The sequence below is a fragment of the Cotesia typhae genome, unplaced genomic scaffold (genome assembly GCF_013202065.1).
Source record: "Cotesia typhae breed Kobodo isofemale line unplaced genomic scaffold, CoteBio_Ctyphae contig_11, whole genome shotgun sequence".
Lineage (NCBI taxonomy): Eukaryota > Metazoa > Arthropoda > Insecta > Hymenoptera > Braconidae > Cotesia > Cotesia typhae.
Genome location: NW_027423711.1, coordinates 814,460 through 840,525, shown reverse-complemented (window position 1 = coordinate 840,525; position 26,066 = coordinate 814,460). Strand labels below are relative to the sequence as shown.

Below are 26,066 nucleotides of genomic sequence, written 5' to 3'. Positions count from 1 at the left end.
GATTATGATTCATTATTTTGTCAGTTTTATGCAAACCAGATAATTTCAATTCAATTATGACAGAAAAGAATTATTGAAGATTTGTAAATGATTTGTGTAAATATCCAGTGTAAAAAGAAGAAATGAAACGCTATGAGGCGTGCAATTATGAGTTTGAATATAATTTAATCCTAATTAGATTTTATTAGAATATCAAATGACGAATCTTATTATATTTTGTGCTTAGGTCTTTAATTTTACCTTATGATTGTGTCTTATAAATCGCAAAGTGTATGGTTAATTATGATTTGAAATTTATTTTAAAAAAGACACAGGTTATCAATTATTGATGTTCATTTAACAACAATTTTATTGTAAATGATACTGAAGTTAGCGATCAGCTGTCAATTTTAAAAATTTTTTTAACAAATGAATTACAATAACAAAATGCTTCTAAAAATTTTCATTTGTAATTTTTATTAATTTTCACATGTGAAACTTTTTAATTATTTTTTTTTTAATAATTGCATTATTATACAATTTTAAAATAATTTTTAATGTCTGACAACTTCAGTGTAATCATAAATATCAGTCAACTCTTTATATATATAACGATAACTTTATTTATGAGCAATAGAGAAGATTTAAATTTACCGCCCTTTTTCAAGCACATGCACATAAATTTAGTTAAGTTTTATTCGCGAAAAACTATTAAAATGTTTACAATAATCAAATTATAACTCTAAATCGATGGATTAATAGTAAATAAATAATAGTAAATCACATTAATGATAATAATAAATAAAAATAAAAAAATTAACAACACTGAAGTTAGCCGTCAGCTGTTAATTTTAAAAATTTTTTTAACAAAATAATTACAATAAAAAAATGCTTCTAAAAATTTTCACTTTTAATTTTTATTAATTTTCACATGTAGAATTTTTTAATTTAATTTTTTTCATAATAATTGCATTATTATAAAATTTTAAAATAATTTTTAACGTCTGCCAACTTCAGTGTCATTAAAATTAGTATCTATATTGGACTGTGTAGTTATAGCTACTTTCAGTTTCAGTTTCCATATTTATAATAATGATAATTATTAGTAACATGGCCGATGTAGTTACATGTGTCAACGTTAACCAGAGACTACACTTACTTTAATCTAACTCTTCAAAGTAAATAACTAGTGCTTAACGTCTCCATTAATTCATAAGTATGAAAAGTATTAATTAAATATTGTATTAATATTAAATATTGAAATAAATGTGTTGGTTATAGGATTTCGAAAATAAAAAAATGGGCAGATCCAGAACGCGTAGTAAGTCGCCAAGTAGCAGACGGCGTCATAAGAGTAAACATTCAAGAAAACGTTCTAAATCGCGTGAAAAACGCTCTAATAATAAATATTTAGAAAAAGTAAAAGAACGAAGTTCTAAAACAAGGTAATTTTCTCAATATTATAGCAATTTACAATCACACAAGTATTGGTATGCAATGGTATTAGTTTGAATATGTATTTTAACTAAATTTTTATTTTTATTTTTTTAGAAAACGCTCACATTCTTCATCAACAAGTACTGATTCTGATGGCTCTGATGATGTACATATTGTCAGCCATAAAAAACGTTTATTCAAAGATAGAGATAGGAAAATGGATGAAGTTGAGCGATTAGCTGAAATGGAACGTCAAAGGTATTATTAATAAATTAAATAACTGGAAACACCACTGTTGAAAAATTACTCGATCGTATTTTCATTTATAAAATACGTAGAGTAAGTTTTAATGGTGTTTTTATTTTTATCTTATATATGTGGTTCATTTTTATACTTGTGTTATTAGGAAAAAGAAAGAATTAACGCACAATACCCTCGCCACAAGCGCAATCCGGTAAGAATTAGATTACAAACTATGTGCCTTGGTGGTGGTATATTATTTTTCATTAGAAAATGCACGGGCAAAATAATTAAGGAAGTCCTTTCGCTCCAGTTGAGTCACAACAACAACTGTAGTAGTCAATATTCCATATATTAAAATAAAAAACCCATAAAAATTCCTAAAATTAAAAAATAAATAGTATATAAGAGATTAATCCTTGAAATTTTGAAAATTAAAAAAAAAATAGTTAAATACAAAAAATTAATTTGACTCTTGTAAATCAGCTGTTAGTAACCTGTCCGTGATTTAGCAACGTTGTATTTCGGTTGTTTACATTTTCATTTGCACAATATAACCTTAACCACGTTTAAGATTTTGCAGTTAGTGTAAATAAATAAATTAATTAAAAATATTTAGTCATAAAACCATAACATTCTAATGTCTTATGGCAAGAATGCTAGTACTTTTTAATTATTTTTTTATTTCTCAACTAGCTGACCCGGTGAACTTCGTATCACCTACAAAAATTTTTTTTTTTACAAATTTTGATTTGTGATTTTTAACCTGTAAACTCTAATTTATTTTTGTCAACAATTAACACTGGTCGTATTGTAGACGGTTAAGTTGGTATTAAGTTATTAAATGAAACTTGTTGGTCATTTTAATATGTTTTATGTGTTTTATTTATATAATAAATGTATAACAAATTATAGAGCCTTTGGCGCGTAACCAAACGATCCGGGTTCGATTCCCGGTCTGGGCTGTCCGAATTACTTTTTCAGTTACCGAAAATTCCTACTGAGTAAAGGTCCTCCCCTTCCCCCTTTATCCTTTATTTCCCCCAGTTCCCAAAAATTTGTCTTTAATGACAAATTTAGCTATTATATATGGCTTATATATATATAGATATATATAGATACCCAAAGTATACTTGTACGTATCTTCCTGCATATTGGACAATTTTGTATACTCTTGCAACCTTGAGGCTCAAGCGTAACAATAGCGATTTCGATACAAAATTAACAATTTTTTATTTTTTAAGCTGAAATTTTTTTCAATTCCAAAATTCCAAAATTTTTTTTTCTAAACCATCCCTGAACTATAACGAACAAAACAAAAAAAAAATTTTGAAAATCGGTCCAGCCGTTTTTGAGTTTTAGCGAGACTAACGCACAGCAATTGATTTATATATATATATATATATATATATATATATATATATATATATATATATATAGATTATGAAATATGAAAATTTGTTAACAATAAATTAACTAATAAGTATGAATGAAAAACATGAGTGTGTTAAAGTTTAGTTCGAATTTATTGAATGGACTGAAGCTGGCGCGCTACGCAACGTTGCCAAATATTCTGACGACATTTAATGTAGGTTACTTGAAAATTTTCTGTGATTTTATAATTTTAATTTTTCCATAAATTCCAGGCCAACCTTAATATTTTATTGCAAAAAATCAAACCTGAATATTTCGAAGACTTTATTTTGTTTTTTTTCTTACCCTATCTAATCGATAGTTAATACCATAATTCGAGAAACTTGTTAAGGCCTGACTTTCTCGCAAGACTCGGAAAAAATACTAACATCTTTAGAAATTTTTTTTTCAAAAATTCCCACAGTGAAGAATAAATTAAACTTCACTCGTAGATAAATAAGGACTTAAACTATTAGATAAAAATTAATTTTATGCGTAATCTAATATTTTTATTTAACATTGATGGCGAAAGGACCTCCTTAATCTTTTCTTATTGTTAGCAATTTTATACGGCATGACAATTGTCAATTAACGATGAAAAATTTTCATATTTATTTCTTTTAAATTTAAATGGATTCATATGAAATTATATTAACTTCCGTACACTTATTATGGTAATAATGATGACAATCATTAATATGAGGAATGTTAGAGATATTACTAAGATCGGTGATTTTACTTATTAAAGAGGATTTATTATTATTTTTTAAGCCAACACTCGATCCAATTGGAGACTATTTAATTTTTATTTATTAATTATTTCACCACAAAGTTGTTGGTATGAACACTCATACCATCCTCGAGTGAATATATAAAATTAAAAATTTTTATTTTTGAGACAATTTTGATTAGAATAATTTCGGTTATCGAAAAAAGTTTCACTAAATTGCGTGCGCAGCTTTTGCAGGCACATGTGTTTCTCTGATATATTCTAACTGTTTCATATCTTAAATATTAATATAATATTGAAAAATTAGTGAAAATCACATAGTATTACTCAGATCACTCTGATCGTTCATACTGGCTTATAATTTTTAATAATTATTCACTTTTACGATCGTGTTAACACCCTGAACATGTCACCACCGAAACCTAACCTGTACATCTGTGGAATCTGCAATGGAAACATTAGAGAAAATTCATCTTGCATCCAATGTTCTCACTGTCGCAACTGGATCCATCTAAAGTGCTCTGGCATGAGCACTCTGGAATTTAAAAAAACTGCAAACGCTATAAAAAAGAACTTGCTTACATGGAAATGTCCTCCTTGTACCAATGAGGTTAGTGTTCGTATTCAATCAGACATTGATGATGACGATGAAGTTTCCGTTTGTGAATCGGTACAAGACGGGCTCAAACCTCTCATTAATAAGTTATTGCATCGTTTCACAAACCTCGAAAATAAGTTTGATAATTTCCGCTCTAGCATCGAGAATCGCTTAACCTCTATCCAAGATGAGGTCAATAAAATTTCAAAGCAAAACTCAACTCTTGAGAGCAGAATCTCAGTAGTTGAAAATAAACTTGAATTTCACAATAGCCCTGACCCTGAAGAAATTATTAGAGAACTCAATATGCGCAAAAACGTGAAGCAAATGTAATTATTTTAAATGCCGCTGAATCTAAGAAAGGCTCTGGTAACGATCGCCTCAACGATGATAAATCTCTCATATCAACGATTCTTCCTACTGAACTGAGCAACATAACGGAATTTAAACTAAGACGTCTAGGTAAACCGTCAGCTGGTAAAAACCGTCCTCTGCTGCTTGAAACTGAATCAGCCTCAATAGCTAGGTCTATCTTAAAATCCAAGCCTGCAAGAGACACTGATCCACCAATCCTATTCAAACCTGATCTAACCAAAGCTCAGCAAAATCACTTAAAGTCATTGCGTTCCCAGCTGGACTTACTTAACAAAAGCGGCGTTACTGATAAAACTATCAAGTACATAAATGGTGTTCCAAAGATTGTTACTCACAACTTTCGCGAAATCCCTAGGAAAGGTCAAGACAGAATACCTACAATTATTCTACCAAAACACCAGAGGCTTGAGAACCAAACTGAGCAGCTTCCTCGCCGCCTCAGCAACTAGCCTTCATGACATAATTTGCGTCACGGAATCTTGGCTTCATCCTACTATCTTCGACGGTGAAGTTATTGATAATTCCTTCTCACTCTTCAGGAGAGACAGATCTAACATCAACACTGGTCTTGAACGTGGTGGGGGCGTCTTCATCGCAGCTAAACGTACACTTCAGGTAAACCAAATTTATTCAATCAATAATAACCTAGAACAAGTATTTATCAATTTAAAAGGAAATAGGCTCAATTTAATTATTGGATGTATTTACATTCCACCGCAATCTACGATCGACGTCTACTTCAAACATATTGAATCCATTTCATTTCTCAAGAGCAAATATAAGGACGCCTACATGATAATCCTTGGGGACTACAATTTGCCTTCGAGTTCACCATCCTCTGTTTGTATCAGACATATTTTCGAATCATTTGCTTTCTTTGAATGCCGCCAACAAAACTTTACAACAAACTCAAACAATAACATTCTTGACCTCTGTTTTAGTAACCGCCAGCTTTCAGTTGAAAGGGCACTTGCACTAACAACTGAAGACAAATACCACCCAGCACTTTGTATTTCTATTGATTTCAAATCAGCACTTCAACCCCAGAGTACTCCTACTTTTATGTTCAACAGGACCGACTATACTGAACTTAACAAATTCTTCATAAACACTGACTGGACTGAGCTGTACATCATCGACAACATTGATGACAAAGTGGACTGGTTTAATAAAACCCTCTTCCAAGGATTCACACTCCATGTTCCAGTGTTTATGAAGAAAACGAGCGACTTCCCGCGCTGGTTCTCCAGCGAATTAATTCGACTAGTTAAGCTGAAGAAAAACGCTCACAGCCGATACAAACAAGATAGGACATCGTCTAATTACAAATGCTTCAGTAATCTCCGCTCAATTTGTAAAAACTGGGAACATCTTGCTATAAAAACTATGTGGCCAACACTGAAACTCATATACATCATAACACTAAGAAATTCTGGGATTTTATAAGAAGCAAAAAGCGTAATAGTTCAGACATTCCTTCAATGATGACCTCAAACAACACCTCAGCAAACTCTGGACCAGATATCTGTAGCCTCTTTGCCTCTTTTTCAAGAACACCTACGTACCTAGCACACCCGCATCCTACTCAGCACAGCATATACCAAACACCAATGATCAATATACTCTCAAAGCCACACTTATGATGACGTCTTTAAACACCTTACATCCTTGGACGCTAAAAAGGTCCTGGACCAGATGGCATTCCGAATCAAATATTAAAAAACTGTGCCGTCAGTCTCTGCGACCCAATTACACACATTTTCGATAAATCACTTGAACAGGGTATTTTCCCAACAGCCTGGAAAAACTCATACGTTACTCCAATTCATAAAAATGGTAGCAAATCAGATGTCTCCAATTACAGACCAGTCTGCATACTTTCGGCACTATCCAAACTATTCGAGAAAGTGATCCTCACTCAGGTTACATCTTACATCAAGAACAAAATTACACCCAAGCAGCATGGTTTCATCGGTGGTAAATCTACGGTCACTAACCTGTTCTGCTATACTAACTACATTCTTAATGCCCTTGATAACGGAGTCTGCGTTCATTCTGTCTACACAGACTTCAGCAAGGCATTTGACAGGGTGGACCACTTGATTTTACTGGATAAGCTAGAAAAACATGGCTTCACCGGCAGTACTTTAAACTGGTTCTGTTCCTATCTAAAAGACCGTTGTCTCCAAGTCAGAATCGGAGATCACACATCTGAAGTATACCAAGCTACCTCCGGTGTCCCACAGGGCTCACACCTAGGGCCTATCTTATTCAACATCTTTATTAATGATATCGGCGACAGCCTGCGCTCGGACTTCTTACTATACGCAGATGATCTAAAGATATACAGAATCGTTACAGGAGTACTTGACATCGCCATCCTCCAAAACGACATTGATTGCCTACATACTTGGTGCCTCTTAAACAAGCTGTACCTTAATCCTAACAAATGCTATGCTATTTCCTACTCTCGCTCACACTCTTCAATACCCACCGATTATCTGCTCGATGGACATAGAATTCAGGAATGCACAGAGATCAAAGACTTAGGCATACTTATTGATAACAGACTCACTTTCTCCAACCATATTGACCGCATAACGATTCAAGCCTATAAAATGCTCGGTCTCATAAGCAGAATGGGCTGTGACTTCAACAACCCTCTCACACTTGTTCGCCTTTTTCTTACACTGGTATCCCCCATATTGGAATATGGCTCCATTATTTGGTCACCGAATACAACACAACAATCCAATAAAATCGAAAAATTCTACATAAGTTCAGCAAGACGCTGGCCTTTGCAATATCCAAATCAGGTTCTCCTATCTCAGCTCTTGATGCCAAAATGCAATATAATCTATCCAGCTACGAAAAGCGTAGACAACTTGCTGACGGTATATTCTTTTTCAAGATTTTCACTGGCCTAATCGATGCCTCTGATGTATCTAGCTGCTTTGAGTTCATCAACAACAGCAAACAGAACCTAAGACACAACCGCTTATTAAAGATATCTTGTTCTAATAAAAATTATATTATGGATGGTCCTCGTAATAGAATCGCAAATATGGTCAACAAGTTTCATTCAGATGTAGACTTCTTCAACGGAAATTTACAACAGTTTATTTCCAGACTTAATTGCCTATTGTAATAACTAAATGTCTCTACTCCTGATCTTTAACTTAAATTTTTATTTCCAATTTTCTTTTTTTCTCTTTTATAATTTTCTCTTTCCACTTTAAAACATTAATGTATAATGCCGATTGGCGTATAATGTATATAAATAAATAAATAAATAAATAAACAATAACATTTTTATATAATTATAATAAAAATTGTGTTAAAAATCAAAATTTTTAATCATTATATATTCACCCGAGAATAGTATGAGTGCTCATACTGACAATATTGTGGTGAAATAATTAACAAATAAAATTTTAATAGTCTCCAATTGGATCGAGTGTTGGTTTAAAAAAAATAATAATAAATAATCTTTAAGAATTATGAGGAATGTTATAGTAAAATGAATCATTGTTATTGTTGTTATAAGGTTGCAAAATTAAGAAATCTCTACAACATTTGCACAAAAATATTAATATAATATTAATAATTTAGGCGGCAACGAGAAACAGAGCAAAAGTTAGTGGAAGAAGAGGCTGCTAAACGCATTGAAGAGCTAGTCCAAAAAAGGGTAGAAGAAGAATTAGAAAAACGTAAGGAGGAGATTGAAGCAGAAGTTCATAGACGAGTAGAAGAGGCTAAAAAAGCTATTGAACGACAAATGATGGAAGAAATGGAATGGCGCCAGGCTAAACTCCGCGAGGAGGAGAAACGAAGAGAGGTAAGACCAATCCAGAGAAACATTGGATGATTTAACGCGAGCGCTGAGTAAGAGCATAATTAACGTCGCTACCTCAATTCAACAATTACGTTGACGATGTTATTAAGTACTATATTTGATACTAGATGAAATACCTTGATAATTTTAAAGAGTTATACTTTTTTGTACTTGTGTATTAAATTATTGTCGCCAATGGTTTTGTTGATATTCAGGATTCGATTTTATATTTGCTGCAGCGTTCGTGCATTTAAGTTTTGTGGATTTTTTGAGTTACCATGAAACGTTTTACTCAGAAAATCACTGTACTTCGATTTTTTATTATGTCTACTTGAAGTGTAGCAATGTAGCCAACTAATTTATTTGTGATGCAACAAAAAGTTGCCGAAGGCAACGTATATGGTGTTATTCGTGTCGTGTACGTATATATTTTATTGTTACGAATTACCGAGAATATATTTTTTTTGTATATACATATACATATTTCTATTTGACAACACCGTTACATTAACTTATTGTTAACACTGATAGATTGTACGGTGACATGCGTATTATTAGAATTCTGATTTAATTTGATGAAAAAAATTAAGAAAAACAAATTAGATGCGTTAAAAAATTAATTTAAATTTATAATAGTTATTACTATCAACAATGTAAATTCGTAAAAATATTTATGAATTTCTTTGTAATGTATTATAAAGTAAAAATCGCGTAAAAAAACTTGTTAGCATTGTAATTCTATATCTATTCAGCGATCTTTCAATCCTAATTTCATTTTTTTTATTTGCAAATTTCTGTTAATTTCAATACCCTTATCTAGATTTTTGATGGCTGTAGTTAATAGTAACAAGAAAATTTCAAATAATCAAAGCAAGTTACGTTTTATTGCCATTAAATTATCTTTGTATGTGTACATATACATATATATCAAAATACATCGAGCTATAATAATTTTTTAATGCTTATTCGGATGAAAATGAAGAACCATTGAGTAGAATTTTTTTTAATGAAAAGAAACAAAAAAAAAAATCAGTAAGAAATCCCAATAGCATCAAAGCACGACCAATAGCAAAATATATAGGTCAGCTTCCTAAACTGACTACCAGCGGAAGATGCCGGTATTATATTTACTGCCGAGTGATTGTTGATGAAGAAGTCATCCCCTACATGCTGACGTGAGCTACATTCAGGTATTATCCAATTTATATATATTCATAATTTCATTACATAAAAAATAATAAGTATATTATTGTTATTTACTCAACTATAAATGCATATCAACACAATAAATATATTCTCCGTGACGTCGTCTACTCATTGAAGAGTAGCAGCAGTCGCTGCGGGGAAGATAATAAAATTATGGCCCAAATTTGATAGAATTCATTTCTCACATATGTCATCGTAGATGTTTATCTACTTTAAGATGATAGTACCAAAATCAATTTGTTTAAAAATTTTTATTTTAGAAAATTTTTTTCAACATTTTCCCGGGCTCTACTATCATTCTTTCCTGTACAGAGAAATATTTTATAGGAATTGTATTTATCAAGTTGTTAAAACAGCAGTACAACAATCAAAACGGTGTGATAACTGCAACAATAAGGGCCACGACTATTATTTCATATTGTAAAACTGTACTATTGTCGTTGTAGGAGGAAGAGCGGAAAAAACGTGAGGAACTCGAACGGATCATGGAAGAAAACAACAGGAAAATTGAAGAGGCTCAAAAGAAATTGGTAAAATTTTTAAAATACATATTTATTTTTTTCATTATTAAATAACTTTGATTTTTAATATATTTTGTTTTTAACTTCAGGCTGAAGAACGATTAGCAATGGTTGAAGAACAACGTCTTATGGAAGAAGAGCGTCAGAAAATGAGAAAAGAACAAGAAAAACGAGTTAAAGAAGAACAAAAGAAAATATTGGGAAAAAATAATTCGAGGCCTAAACTTTCTTTCACTTTAAAACCAGTAACGTGAGTCTTAAAATTAATTTCAAGTCATCTTTTGTGCTGTTAGATATCCCTTCAGGATCTTGTGTAGGTTATAATTTGCCGGTTGATATAAATATCAATTTGATCGATCATACAAACATCAAATAATTCTATTTATTTGTTGTTTGTTCGATCAAACTATTGTTAAGATTTTTTACCAATTGTTTGATATTCGTGAGGTTATTGAAATCACACAACCTGTATATTAATATTGTTAATTTATGTATATATTAAACAATTTAAATGATAAGGACAAATGACGTAAAAATATTTGTAACTTTTGTAGATAAAATATATATGTATGTATATAAATATAATATATATATATATATTTATATAATAAATATAAATATAAATATATATATATATATATATATATATATATATATATATATATATATATATATATATACAAATATATACCCTGTTTAATTATAGAATTTTATTTATCCAATAAAAGTGTCATTAGGTTGGTCGCTTAAATTTATTGATTATACATTCAGAACAATTATTATCACGCTTATCGTGTGAATGGTTTAATGAATAATATTAGAAAAGTGTGACGACCAAGTGAAGTTCTTCAATGTTATTTGTAATGTAAATAGATTGTTTTTTACATTTAATGATTTTTTTTTAATTGTTAACTATAATTAACAACTGTATGGATAAATAAATAAATTTGAAAGTTTGTCAACTCTATTTAGTTAGACTCAGACCTTTAGCACATATTTCGGTTATCGCTAGTGCTTCTTGCTTCTTTTGAATATAAAAATTATCTTTTATTTTACTATTTACAAAGGATCTAGATACTCGATTTCCGGATTTTCCTGGTGTTGTTAATGATGGCAGTGGTAGTACATCGAGGGAAATAATTTCATATTTTTTACATTTATTTATTGCACTACGAACTGCTTTTCCCATCAACTAAAAATAAAATAATAAATCAAGTTAACTTAATTAAATATTAAAAAAAAAAAAAAATAGCACGACCAGTACTTGTAATTATGTATGCCATTCATTTCTCGCTTGTCTGTCTATCGAGGCTCTCATATTATGAAATATTGATAAGTATAAAAAAAGTCAATTAATAATTAAATAGTTTGATTAATTTACCGAAAGATATACATAACATGTGTCGAAACATAATAGGTGTCTAAATTACTTGTGTATAACTTTAATCTACTATATGCAAAATATGTAAAAAGTAAAAAAAAAAAAAAAGGAAACCGTAACGTAAATTTGAAACAAACAAATCTTTATTATTAAAAGTGCAAGTCTTAAATAATGAAATAGATTAAGACGAATTAAAAAATAATGATTTATTTATAAATGATGTTTTAAACTTAAAAAAAATGTTGAAAAAAATTTAGTAAAAATATTTTTTAATTTTTAATATTTGATTCCAAAAACACTTTGTTCAAAAGATAGTTTATCTCTATTAAAATATTATTTTACCTTTTCATCCTCATTTTTTTTCTTAGAATATTTTTCTGATTTTAATTTCCCGGCAGTTTTAGCTATTTGTCGATGATTATTCATTACTTTTGATGTTTTCTGTTTCGTACAATATTTTTTTATTGAATCATTATTCGTAAACAACTTTTGTGATGAATGGCCACTTTGCGTATTTCTATTAATCTTTTGGGTATTCTAAAACAAATAATGATTAATTTAATCAGATTAATATTTTCTATTTTTAAATTTCAACTTACCCGAATAGGCGATAGCTTTTTTGAGCTAATTCCAGAACTCGGAAAACTTAAGGAATCTTTTAGACTAGGGCCGCCTTCAACATGAACTGGTGCAAGAGCTAATGAATTTTGTGATGACGAGGTAATAGGAGATGAAAAGTTTGAATCATTCAGAGAATTTTCTTTGTAATAAGAATGCAATTCGCGATCTATTTGAATTTCTAATTTTTCAATTAGGTCAATAATTACTGGTCCAATATAATTGTTTGCCGCTGATTTTTTCCTTGATATGCAGCTCTAAATATAAATATGAATATTAATTAATAATTTTAATTGAGAGAGGTAATATTTTAGTGTAGAATTCTATTACCAATGGGAGTTTAGGGATAATTTTAGTATCTAGATTATTTAACTTTCTCTCATTAGTATTTATGCTTGTTCCTTGAACAGACAACGCAGTACCTAAATATGGTTGACAATTGGGCATTCGCTGTTTATATACCAACTCAAATAGACCAGTATTTGCATTTTTATTTTCTCGGAAATCTATAACAACTGTAACGTTTCATATTGAAAGTAAAAATTTTGGCAAAATATTATTGGGCTTTCGAGTAATATATGGATGATTCTCTGTAAGGATGTTTTTTGCTGTCCCAGGCATGTTTTTATTAGAAAATTTGTTATTTTGTAACTACAAAAATTTATTACGAAAGTAAAAAAACATTTCTATTTGGAGCATTGAAAACTAAAATGAAATAAATTTTAGTTTTTTTTTTGCTATAAATTCGTAAACCACCGAAATAACAGTCCCCTGGGCTGTCCCATTCCCAAAATTCAAACTTTAAAATTAAATTTTAAATTATTCGTCCATAATTTATAATTTGGTCCATAATGTTTATAAACTTAATTAGTTAACTAACAATCTTCTTCAATAAAAAGTACCGAAAATTAATTTGTTTCATTAAATTCATTAAACCAAATTTTTCCCAGGCGTTTTAAGAACAGTCCCCTGCCAGAAGTTCAAAGCCAAAAAAATCAAGCGTGTTATTTTACCTTTTGTAAAATTTATAAGGATCTAATTAGCCTTAAGTTAATAACCATAGGGCTGTTAGTGCTTTATCGTTATTTTATTTAGTGTCAAAAACACCGTTTGTGCTGGAAACATGTGTCTGGGCCATGAGACACTCAGTCTTCTGGCAACTATTTTTATTTATAAAATTGGATCCATAAGTCTTAAAATTCTCAGTGATTTTTTAGATTTTTTATCTGAGATCGTTAGTGTTGTTAATTATAAAATTATACTAGTCAGTGATTTTAACATTGATAAATATGTGAAACATCAAGACAATGTATTATTTGATGCAAAATCTGCATATTTAAATAACTTCAATGATTTAGATAAATTTGAGCAGTATAACTCAGTTACAAACTATCAAAATAATTGTTTAGATTTAGTTCTGTCAAACATTATTTGTAATGTAGAGAAATCAGATTGGACGTTAGTAGGCATTGATTCATATCATCCTGCTTTGTTTGTTGACTTTAATTTGGCCTAACATTTAATTTTAAAAATATGATGTTACGATTAATTACCGAGCTCTGCTGAACTGACTGGTCTGATCTCTCTACTAACTATAATCCTAATTTCTATGCAAACTATTTTTATGAAATGGTTAATTTATGTCTATAATTGCTCAGATTTTCTTCATACAAATCTGTTATTTTTTTCTTGTTATATATTTTTTTTTCTTTTTTACGTTTACTTACCCGAGTAGTTATGAAGCGATTGCTACAATCTGAATTTATTATTTAACTTTCTTGGTTATCTTGTCATTACGGAAATAATTTAAGAATAATTGAGGAGCTGATTTTCGAAAGGGTAACTTTTCATATTTTAAAAGAACAGTTTTTTGATCTTTTAAATATTAAGTACTTTGAGAATTATAAAGATTTCTAAATGAAAATAGAATTGTAGCTTCATAACCGATAGCATTTTATAGCTAAATTAAAAAGGTTCAATAAAAATATTTAATTGAAGATAACCAGTTTTTTGTCGCGATTAATCAAAAATGAAAATATACCCTTTTAAAATTTAACTCCTCAATTACTTTATAAAGATTATTAATCCTATTAATGGCTACGGCTGTTGGGTTTGGTTGTAAATAAATAAATAAATATTATTCTAATTAACGTAAATATTAATTGAGAACTTGAAAAGTTGAATGCATTGAAAAAGTTTGCTTGATTTTTCTCAAATTGAAAAAAAAAAAAAAAAAACAATGCCCTGGCAAACAGTCCCCTGTCATATTGTAAGGCAAAAAATACACAAATATCGAAAAAACAAAAATTTAATCGGCTGTGTATTTATTATCATTTAACTCGATAATTTTGTAGCCCTTGTTAATTTTTTTTCTAATAAAATCAAAAATAATTTGGTCGGACAATTTTGTACAGATTTAAGACGTCCTTACAGAGAATCACCCATATATGTTGAAACATTAAACAAAAACATTTGATTCATTTTAAGTACTAATTAGATAATTAAATTGAGTTTTTTTTATAAGATTTCTGATTATTTAAATACAAATGAATTTAGGCGTCTTTTTTACCTTTAATCAAATCTTCCATAACTTGTTTACACAACCGAGTTGTTACAGTTGTACTGTAACTCATATCTGGATGACTATTGATTTCAATTAGCCATACTGAAAAATCTTCCATCACCATAAAATCTGCACCATATAATTCAAAACTATTTTTTCGTCGATCCATTGCCTCTTGACTGGCTAATAATGAACCTACAAGACTTTGTTTCATTCCTGGGTAAATTAATTCATCCCAAGCATTACTGTGACCTTGAGACCTAAAAAAAAAAAAAATTACATTATAATTAAACATTATTTTTATTTTGCCAATGATAAATAACTGAATAATACTGTGAAGGTGTACTTGAGAAAATTTTTAAATGTAGTTGCATCCCACATATTGTCATTGGGCAGTGCGGTGTCACGGTCTGGACTATTTCTATATTTGCATTGAACTGCATGGTTATTCAAATGTATCGATTCGTGAAGATCATTCAAACGAAACTTTTGTGAACAAAACCGTAAATAACTCTCTCTTGAAAAGAAAATATATTATATAGGGTAAAATTTTAAATTAATTTTCAATTTTTTTATCGAAAAATAGTTTACTTTTAAATACAAAAATTGAATTTACAATTTAATATAACTATTTTAATTGAATTAATTCGATATATTTTTTAGAATAGTCGTTTATTTTTAATTTATTAAAAATACTGAGAATTTAAAGTAACTTAAAAATTTTTTTTTTAATTTTAAATTTAATTTTAAAAATTCACAAAAAGTTTTAATTAATTGATCCCAAAATTATCAGAAACAATAATTTTGAAATAATCTAAAAAATTATACTCTTTTGTAGATGAATATCAATTAATTTGTAACTAAGAAGAATTTATTTTATAATGAAAGAAGTTAAACTATATATAGTAAGACAAGCTTAAATTTATAGAAGTAAATTACTTTTGAAAAAAACTAAATATTATCATTAAATTACAAATCGAAACAGCATAAAATTAGAATTATTCGCAACTTGATAATTATAAGACGTTTACAAAGGAAGTTTATTTGTTTAATCACAACGTCTACAAAGGAAGCAAATTCAGTTTATCTAAATAGTTATATTTATCTATAAAAATTTTTAGGGCCAGTTTTTTAATCCGAGATAGAATTTTTTTCAATGTGAAATTATATTTACTAGCAACCTTGCAGACACTATATGACTGCCGTGATTTGTGAACTATAAATAAATAAAATTTTACTTTATTAAATAAATACTTTTGTTCAATTGCACGGTACTTTTTTAACTAGACGTTTTTAAAGATATAAGCTCATCTCGATGTTACACTCAGCAAGAGCTTTCATTTGAGTACCCACATGCATTTTGGTATATTTTTCAAATATACATATATATAAATATATTATATGAAAATTATATTATTTGTAACTTGGATCGCCGCAAGGGGCTTAGACTCCATGGTCAATAAATAAAAAAAAAAAATAATAATAATAATAATAATAATAATGTAATTTATTAACTGGCTGTAGGACAACGTCCCCTAATATCTAAAAGATACATCAAGTGTTACAGAGTGTGTGAAGAAATTAAGTAATAATATATAACATAAAAAAGTAAATAACGAGACATAAAATTTATATAGAAAATAATTTCAAATGAAAAAATGTTTATTATTTGGTTTCTTGTCATCAGAATGCACTTCAAGTTAAAACTTAATAAGAAAAGGAAGAAATAATTAGAAAAAGTTCAAAATCATAACATCATATCAGGCACTATATTTAAGAGTCTATTTAAGAATCTAATAATAATAATAACAATAATAATAATAATAATAATAATAATATGAAAAATTGATGTAGGTACTCAAATGAAAGGTTTTGATAAGTGTAACATCGGGATGAGCTTATATCTTTAAAAATATCAATAGTTCACAAGATACAGGATAATTTCTTCACTATGTATCTAGAGATAGAGCATTTTCGAATACAGCCTATGTACTTATCATCATAAAATGACTATTGGTGAAAATGATATGAAACCTTGAAAAGGTACAACTCCAGGTCAAGACCTTTCCAATTGTATCAAATTTAACCATAAAAACCCATTTTATCATATAAATACACTGATCACAAATTACGATATTCAAGTTAGCTGAAACTTGACAGTTTTTTAATTTTATTTAATAAAAAGATTTCTTCCAAAAAAATATTTTTAAAAAATTGCATTTTTTATTTTTTTAAATTTCTAAATGTCAATTTTTTTTTTATTATTTTTTTTTGCTATAATTTATTTGTTATAAAATTTTTTTAATTATTAAATATGTTCTACATTAATTTTCATCATAAAATTTTGCTTACTCTCTTAATAATATAGATTAATTTCATAGTTATAGATTTACTAGCAATAAAATTTTATCACGGATTTAAAAACTAGTCCTTAATTCTGATATTTATACTAAAAATAAAATTAGTAATTTATACTCGTGCATTATTATACTATTTTTAGAAATGTTCAAACACGCGACATTATCAAAACGCACCTGTACATCCATAATGTTAAAGGTTGAGCACAAGTCACGATAAACCACTGTCGGATATCAAATTTTGTATTGTATATCAGCAATGGTCTTTCTATAATTAAGATGTATTAAAATGAGTAGAGACAATTATCCTACTATTAATAATTTATGTACCTGAAGTTCTGAACGTTTTTTTTTTGAACGAAAATCAAAAAAAAATTTTTTTTGCTTTTGAGACTGAAAATGATTTTTCAGTTTCAAAATAAGTCAAAGAGCCCGGGAAATAGTATATTGGATTCTCAAAATACCAAAACTACCCCTTCAGCCACCCCTAAGACTTAGACGCGGATAACTATTTTACGTCATTAGACAAAAATTGTTAGACTCTTAACTTTCCTGGAAGTGACCGATTAGCAACTATTAGCTGGTTTACTAACGTTGGTTTTTTCTACTGAAGATTTAGTTAGTAAGTGATGGTGTTAGCCGAGCCAAAGAATTTCGAACTTTGCAAATTCCGAGAGGATTACGCTTTATATTCATGCAATTTTATTTAATCCTTTTGCATTTCTTGTTCTGTAGTTCTTTGGTCGTTGCCCAGGACACGCCACGTGGAGGCCACCATATTTTTATAAAGGATATTAGTATTTATTTTATTAGATCGATATGCGTCGATCGAACATTACTTGTCATTCTAATATCCTTTATCAAGTGTCCCACCCTACTTTTTTTTTTTAATCTATTATCGATCTACATTTATTCCGACTCTTTTCTCGGAAATATATTCGAATACTATTTCTTGTTATGTTAAAAAATTGACTTAATGAAAAATTTTGAATGATTTTATTACCCAAGATTAAAATTTCCTAACGATTTTAGATTTTTTGTAGGTACTACTTGTTTCTACGTAAGGTACGTGCTCAATGGTTTTATAACTTTGTTATAATGTTATATTCATGTTTTTTTTTTTCCCAATCTTGGTAATTTTTCAGCTGACCGAAGAAAACACAGTGTATTTGCGTAATTACATTCCGTATCATTGTCAATGATTTAAATTTCATCGTTACGTTTATTGCTAAATATTAAAATAAATTATATAAAAAAAAATACACTCTTAGTTGCATTACTGCTGACCGAATTATCAATCAGGTACATCTTTACCCTGATAAAAAAAAAAATATCGAGACATAGAAAAAAGTATTGAAAAGTATCAGTTTTCTAGTCAATACAATACTTTTCAATACTTTTTTCTTTGTCTCAATATTTTTTTTATTCAGGTTAATTATTTTATTTTCTACCCGATAAGTTGTGCTATAATTTCTTATTCTTAATACATATGAAACTTGTATTCTTGGTCGCATTATTGCTGACCGAATTCTGAATTTATAGTATTTCTGCAATTTATCTAAATTAACTTTAAAGAAAGATCAAACTGTTAGTTTTTTAAATCTTTGTACTACATAAAAATTATTGGACGGATAACTTATTCTTAGTCGCATTACTGCTGACCGAATTATCAATCAGGTACATCTTTACCCTGATAAAAAAAAAATATCGAGATATAGAAAAAAGTATTGAAAAGTATCAGTTTTCTAATCAATCCAATACTTTTCAATACTTTTTTCTTTGTCTCAATATTTGAATAATTGAAGAGAAAAGTTGAAAAATGAAGAATTTGATTACGATCCTTTTACGAACAAAGAATTAATATACACTGTGCTTAACGATATGAAATATCAATGCCGAGCTTGTAAGAAGTATTTGAACAGCTTTTGTATGAGAAAAACATAGATAACCAAGTAGTAAACAATAGAAAAAAATTTCAGTTATTTCCAAGGTCAAAATAAGCGATTAATTTTCTATTAATTTTTAAACTGAAATAAAATTGTAAATGTCAATAAGTAGGCCAGTGTAAGAAACTGGATCTTTCATCTTATACAAAAATGTAATTTGTACAGAACTCGATCGGCAATTCAACGATTAAGAATATTGTATTGCACGCCTCATTAGCGAAGCGTTGAGGTTGTGCTCTACTCTCGACATTTCAAAAAAAGCAGTTTTCTTAAAACTGAAATTTATTTTTGTAATTTATATCGCACTTACAGGTTAATATGAACACACTTATATCAAGTCAAATAATTTGTCAGGCACATAAAATATATTTCAATAAACATTTTTTAGTTTAACATAGTAAATAATAACATTAAACATAATCTTTTCTGGATGTCCGTGTATGGATGAGTGTATGTGGCAGGGAAATTGGTCGAATAAATGATCGTACCGGAATAATTTTTTATTATCTAAAGTAATACACAATGGATTTTCTTAATTAATATGAGCGTTTAATTCACGGTCGTTAAATTATTATTTATACAAAACTAATATAAGACTGTAGATTTTTTTGTATATATATATATCTATACATTTCATTATAATATTTTTTTTCCTCATCTTAGAGCTTCGGCACCACTAAATCATAGCAGAATTTTCTGTTTTTTATCTCTCAATTTAATCAATTTTGTTGTGAAAAATGAGATTATGAGGCGTGCACTATTGGATTTTCCAAAATTTTGTTATCTACATTACAAAAAAATGAGCTCTCCAAAGAAAATTTTCAAATATAATTCGGTCAGCAGTAATGCGACCAAGAAAACATAATCTGTAATCTAATTTTTATATTGGTTAAGATATTGAGTACAAGAAATTTATTCATTCGTATAAATATTAAAAAAATTAGCGAAATACTATAAGTTCAGAATTCGGTCAGCAGTAATGCAACCAAGAATACTGATTTCGTAGGTATTAACAATAAAAAATGTTAGAACAACTTTTTCGAAAGAAAAAAAAGTTAAATAGAGACGAACTTGATGAGTAATTCGGTCAGCAGTAATGCGACTAAGAGTGTATTTTTTTTTTATATGATTCATTTTAATATTTAGCAATAAACGTAACGGTAAAGTTTGAATCATTAACAATGATACATAATGTAATTACGCAAATACACTGTGTTTTTGTTTTCTTCGGTCAGCTGAAAAATTACCAAGATTGGGAAAAAAAAAAACATGAATATAACATTATAACAAAGTTATAAAACCATTGAGCACGTACCTTACGTAGAAACAAGTAGTACCTACAAAAAATCTAAAATCGTTAGGAAATTTTAATCTTGGGTAATAAAATCATTCAAAATTTTTCATTAAGTCAATTTTTTAACATAACTAGAAATAGTATTCGGAATATATTTCCGAGAAAAGAGTCGGAATGAATATAGATCGATAATAGATTAAAAAAAAAAAGTAGGGTGGAACACTTGATAAAGGATATTAGAATGACAAGTAATGTTCGATCGACGCATATCGATCTAATAAAATAAATACTAATATCCTTTATAAAAATATGGTGGCCTCCACGTGGCGTGTCCTGGGTAACGACCAAAGAACTACAGAACAAGCAACGCAAAAGGATTAAATAAAATTGCATGAATATAAAGCGTAAGAGTCTTGTAATTTGCAAAGTTCGAAATTCTTTGGCTCGGCTAACACCATCACATACTAACTAAATCTTCAGTAGAAAAAACCAACGTTAGTAAACCAGCTAATAGTTGCTAATCGGTCGCTTCCAGGAAAGTTAAGAGTCTAACAATTTTTGTCTAATGACGTAAAATAGTTGTCCGCGTAGTTCAAAAAATCGTAGCTTCAAACGACCTTTTAAACTATTTTTAAATCATTTTTTTCCAAATTCTTAAGTCTTAGGGGTGGCTGAAGGGGTAGTTTTGGTATTTTGTGAATCCAATATACTATTTCCCGGGCTCTTTGATTTATTTTGAAACTGAAAAATGATTTTTCAGTTTCAAAAGCAAAAAAAATTTTTTTTTGATTTTCGTTCAAAAAAAACGTTCAGAACTTCAGGTACATAATAACTTTAATTTTATATTACCAATATACTTTTGTACAACGTAGCGTGTATCTGACTTGTTTGCTGGACTAACTTTAGCTATAATATCTTCAATTTTATTCATTAGTACAATACCACGACCACGACTCCGATTTCCAGGTTTCAATATCCATATACTCAACACTCCATCCATGTCTAATTGTTGCCAGTATTTTCTCATTCGTTTTAAAATATGCTTTGCCGCAAGGATATATTTCTAAAACAAAATATTTTGCAAAGTTTTTGTAAAATGATATGATGCATCTCAATAAATGATATACCAAATGAAATTTACTTGAAACGCTATATCGGTCCCAAGGAAAAAAGCTTCGTTTTGTACAATTTTATAATACCAACAAATAAATTGATCCCATTGATGCGACCATACTCGTTCACTTTCTTTGTCAATATCTTCGTGTGATTGAGCTGCTATAAAATCACTGCAACGACGTACTGCAAAATCTAACGCTTTTAATGGTACTGTGGATGGAATCTCTCTGCTTTCTGTTTGATTATCTATTTTTCGACAAACCATTTCAATAAACTGACACAAGCCGTGAGTCTAAAATATAAATAATTTTTTTTTAATATAATTACTTATTAAATATATTTCACAAGTTTTTCAAGTAAATTTTCCATGCGAATAACAATCGAACGAGAAATAAAAAAATTCAATAAGTATCAATATTTAATCCAAGAAAAATTACTTTTGTTGATTAAAAAAAAATCATAAAAATATTAGAATTAAAATAACAAAAAAAAATTCCGTCGTTAGTCCGTTTTTAAAAAATTAAGAATTTTTTCACTAAACAAAATTATTTTTTGAAAAATTTTGAATCAAATTAATAAAAAATCTTTTTTTGTAATTTTTTTGTTTATAGAAACCTTCATAGATAATGATTTTACAAAAACTTCTTATTTGACCGATTTTTATAATACTAAAGTTAGCGGTCAGCTGTCAATTTTAAAAATTTTTTTAAAAATTAATTACAATAAAAAAATGCTTCTAAAAATTTTCACTTGTAATTTTTTACTAATTTTCACATGTGAAACTTTTTAATTAAATTTTTTTAATAATTTAATTGCTATAAAATTCTAAAAAAAAATTTTTAATATCTGTCAACTTCAGTGTTATGATTTTTACTAATAGTTTTGGGCAAACGTATAATTTTTGACCTTCTTTGAAATGTTTCAATCATTTTTAATTTAAATAAGTACAGAGACACCAAAAAGATATTAAAAATTATTTTTATACCATTGTATCATTTTCTGGTATATTAATATAGATAATTATAACAAAATTTTCATTTTAAGGAGCACACCTAGTGTGACAGCCTAAAAAAAAGGCGATTTTTGGAAATTAAAAAAAAAAAAAAACTACTGTATCAATTGTTTTAAAATTTTAAGGGTATATTTATACATATTTTAGAATACACAGTAAAATTTTTGAAGAAAAAATTAAATATTTTTCGAGTTACACGCGATCTCCGACGGCACTAAAAAAGGTCCTCTACTGCTGCAGTGATTCCGGCCTTCTCCGTCGATAAGACATAAAAATAATTTTTTTTTCGTTAAGCTAGAAGATACTGTCTGTACAATGATCTACGGCCGAAAAAAATATCCAAAATTGACAAATTGGCGGCGTTTTTAAAAAAAAGTTGAATTTTACGCAAAATTTTAATCGTTTTCGGCCTGCCAAAATTCGATTTTTGATCAGATCAAAAAACTGGTAGGTCATCGTATGGAGAACTATATACAGAACATGTGTTGATTTAATGATTTAACACACTAGAATGTTAAATTCTACACACTAGAGTGTAATATTCTACACACAAATTTTAACACTCTACACAATGACGAAAAATTTTTTACTATGCAGCAAATACGAAAAATGCTATTTCGAAAAAAACGCGTTTTTCTGTAGCTATCTATAATGCAACTATCTAACTGCCGAGCGGCTACTTTTCAAATGGCTGTAACTCAAAAACCATTTGAGATATTGATTTCAAATTTTAATATATTATTTTCAAAGGTATAACCAATCCAAATATAAAAAAAAATCGATTTTTTTAATTTCACATTAGGTGTACCTCTTAAATTTAAAAAATCTTTGAAACTACTCCTAAATTGTATTCGAAGTAGAAAATCTTTAAAAAAATACGAAAGCTGCGTATTTTATTTCATATAAGTTTTCCAAATTCAACAGATTGCAATAGCTCATCAATTTTTTTCTAAAAGTTCTTTAATGTCATGTATCCACAATAAAAAATACCCCTTTCCCTGTCTTTTCCCTCTACCTACAACCAGATATAAAATATTGTACTTTATATATACGACATAAAATAATGTTCACTGTATATTAGTAATTGTAATTTTGATCTGTCGCCGAGGACCAAACGGTTAGAGCGACGTTAAATAAATAAATAAACAAAAAAAAAAAAAAAATAATTGTTCATTTCAAAATATAAAAAAAAATTTTTTTCACCTGAAGTCATCAATAAAAGCATGTAAATGATCAGCTTGACAAATATTGTAGCAACGTGGGAAGAGAGTATTTGCAATACCTGGTTCGTAATACCAGTGCATTTGACGAACATTTGAACACAATCCAACCTGTAAAATTAAAAATCTAAAAATCTGATAACACAAATGATTCAATTAGAATTAAAATTTTCATTACCTTGGAAGTAAATCCAGCTCTAGAGTAGCGATTGAAAATAGTTGTTTTGTTATCCTGTGATGGCCATCCAAACCAATCTGATTCAGAATTCCATAAAAAATCAACTGTATGATTCACAAGCATTTTAGAGATCAGTAATTGTTTACTTTGCTCATCCTTAAGATCTCCAATTCCAGAAAGTAGAACTACTGGGCTTGAATCTGCTCCAGCGTGTTGCGGTTGTGATTGAATCCGAGGCTGTTGTTTTTTATCAAGTTGTTGATCGCTAGGAACATTTCGTACTCGTAAGCGATGGTGCGCTTTAACAATTGAGTGCTGATTTCTTGATCTTTCTCCATTACTATTTCTTCGATAAAATTTTTCGACCCAGCCTCGTTTGATCAAACACTCTCGAATAACTTTGGCACGGCCATAAATCATAAAAGTATGATGTGCGGCTATCGCATCCTTAACAATTTGTTTTACAGATAAGAAGCGTTCGTAAAGAGTCAAAGGAACCGAATCTTAAAGAAAAATTATCAATAATAATATTAAAATAAAATATTTTAACCATATTTATAGATTTACAAACCAATATCCAACAGAACATCGCTACTGACAGGCTCTTTTATATCCTGATTATTTTCTACCATTTCTTCTTCTTTTTCTTGTTTAATATCTGAGATGTCATTTTCAGAGAGCCTCATTTTTTATAAGAATTCATTCTTCGAATTAAATATTTTTCACGAAACTCCGCATAAATAAATCATTATTTACCTATCGCCTGTGTTATTCTTTTTTACTCAATTATTAATTTTTTCTTTTTAAAATTTTAGGATCAAAATAAATTGGATAATTAATCGGATAGGAAGAAAAAAATAATTTAAACTTGGTACTATCAATTTTTAGCTTTGTAGTGTGTTCCATGGAATACCCGTTAAAACTGAAATGAAATTGCTAGTAGAGTAAATCGGTTAGATCAAGCAAAAGAGTGAAAATAACAAAATTTGACATTTGAATGCGTGCATGTGAATGTATTTTGTTGTGGATCCCCGCAAGCGCGGTGCACGATAAAATTGAGGATAAGATCAGTGAAGTAAGTTTGAATAAAGGATTACTAAGTATGAGTATCAACGAATAAGAGGGGGTACCCACGACTAGCGTACCAGGCAGCACCTCGTCCTTTTTGCTTATGTGATAAATCTAGGTAAAGAGAGCTCACTTTATCAGACAAGCTTGAAAATTACCCTATCACTTGTTTAACTAATTTTTTCAACTAGATCTCAACCAATCAAGAGATAGTACAATTAATTACTTACTTCTGACCTCCTTTAATCATCCATTCAAATCTTAACTTCTCAACGATTTAACCCGTTTTATTTTTAGATTATACGCGCCCTATTGACCTCGCAAGTTAGTCGATATTATTGAACATGAGCGTAGAAACTTTTACAATAAGTTATCATTTTTTTTTTTTTTATTTTTATCCAAAGTATTTTTCTTTAAAATTACATGTTTATATTATTAGTTGGGAAATAATTTATTTTTTTAATTAACAAAACTGACATCATAAAACAGATAGGTGTGAATACATTTCCATCACATTAATTGACATTCATTTATTTCTAGAATACTAATATATCTATCTATCTATCTATGTAAATAAAAATCAATTGCCGCATGTTTGTCCGAGTTTCACTTGAGAATGGTTCGACCGGCTTGGTTAATTTTTTTATTTTGTTTAAAAGTATCAGGAGAAGATTTGTATGTAAAAAATTTTTAAAAAGCCCGCTAAAAGTTCAAAATTTCGATGATAATCTATAGAGATCTACATAATTAAAGGGGATTCCCATAAATATAGTTACTTATTATAAAATTTACGGAACTATCTATACATATACAATCGTGGTCATTAATTTAAGTATGTTTTTAATATTACTGGAAAATAGCCGCTTGTAAACTAGAATGTTTATCAACTCTAGATTTGGAAATCAGTTGATAATGTCATTTGTAAAATTAGTCGGAAATAATAAATGATATTAATGAAATTAGCGAAATTGAAATTTCA

At 28.8% G+C, this 26,066-nt stretch overlaps 2 protein-coding genes across 4 annotated transcripts; one reads left to right on the top strand and one right to left on the bottom strand.

Annotated features, from left to right (window-relative positions):
• Positions 1–1,058: 1,058 nt before the first annotated feature.
• Arglu1 (Arginine and glutamate rich 1) lies at positions 1,059–11,290 on the top strand. Of its 3 annotated transcripts, none has more exons than XM_074238512.1 (7): positions 1,059–1,195; positions 1,261–1,424; positions 1,531–1,674; positions 1,823–1,870; positions 8,385–8,610; positions 10,260–10,343; positions 10,424–11,290. In XM_074238512.1, exons 2-7 carry the CDS (start codon positions 1,279–1,281, stop codon positions 10,586–10,588), a joined length of 813 nt encoding a protein of 270 aa, XP_074094613.1. In that variant the 5' UTR covers positions 1,059–1,195; positions 1,261–1,278; the 3' UTR covers positions 10,589–11,290. The 3 variants fall into 3 exon arrangements, with proteins under 3 accessions (XP_074094613.1, XP_074094632.1, XP_074094622.1); XM_074238521.1 differs by having other exon boundaries at positions 1,095–1,157; XM_074238531.1 differs by lacking the exon at positions 1,823–1,870.
• Positions 11,291–11,298: 8 nt separating this feature from the next.
• Positions 11,299–24,940, bottom strand: LOC141524536 (tubulin glycylase 3A). Its single transcript, XM_074238499.1, is given in 14 exon segments — positions 11,299–11,526; positions 12,058–12,252; positions 12,315–12,590; positions 12,664–12,848; positions 14,903–15,156; positions 15,243–15,413; positions 17,431–17,521; positions 21,343–21,556; positions 21,635–21,858; positions 21,861–21,901; positions 23,825–23,952; positions 24,020–24,096; positions 24,166–24,522; positions 24,591–24,940. Coding segments are annotated over 14 exon segments (2,556 nt in total). The 5' UTR covers positions 24,706–24,940.
• Positions 24,941–26,066: the final 1,126 nt, after the last annotated feature.

Bases quoted from the DNA above. Each gene is read 5' to 3' on its own strand.
- Arglu1 (XM_074238512.1), top strand. From the start codon at position 1,279: ATGGGCAGATCCAGAACGCGTAGTAAGTCGCCAAGTAGCAGACGGCGT. The intron at 1,425-1,530 runs GTAATTTTCTCA...TTATTTTTTTAG, and splicing joins GAACGAAGTTCTAAAACAAG to AAAACGCTCACATTCTTCAT. The intron at 1,675-1,822 runs GTATTATTAATA...TTGTGTTATTAG, and splicing joins GCTGAAATGGAACGTCAAAG to GAAAAAGAAAGAATTAACGC.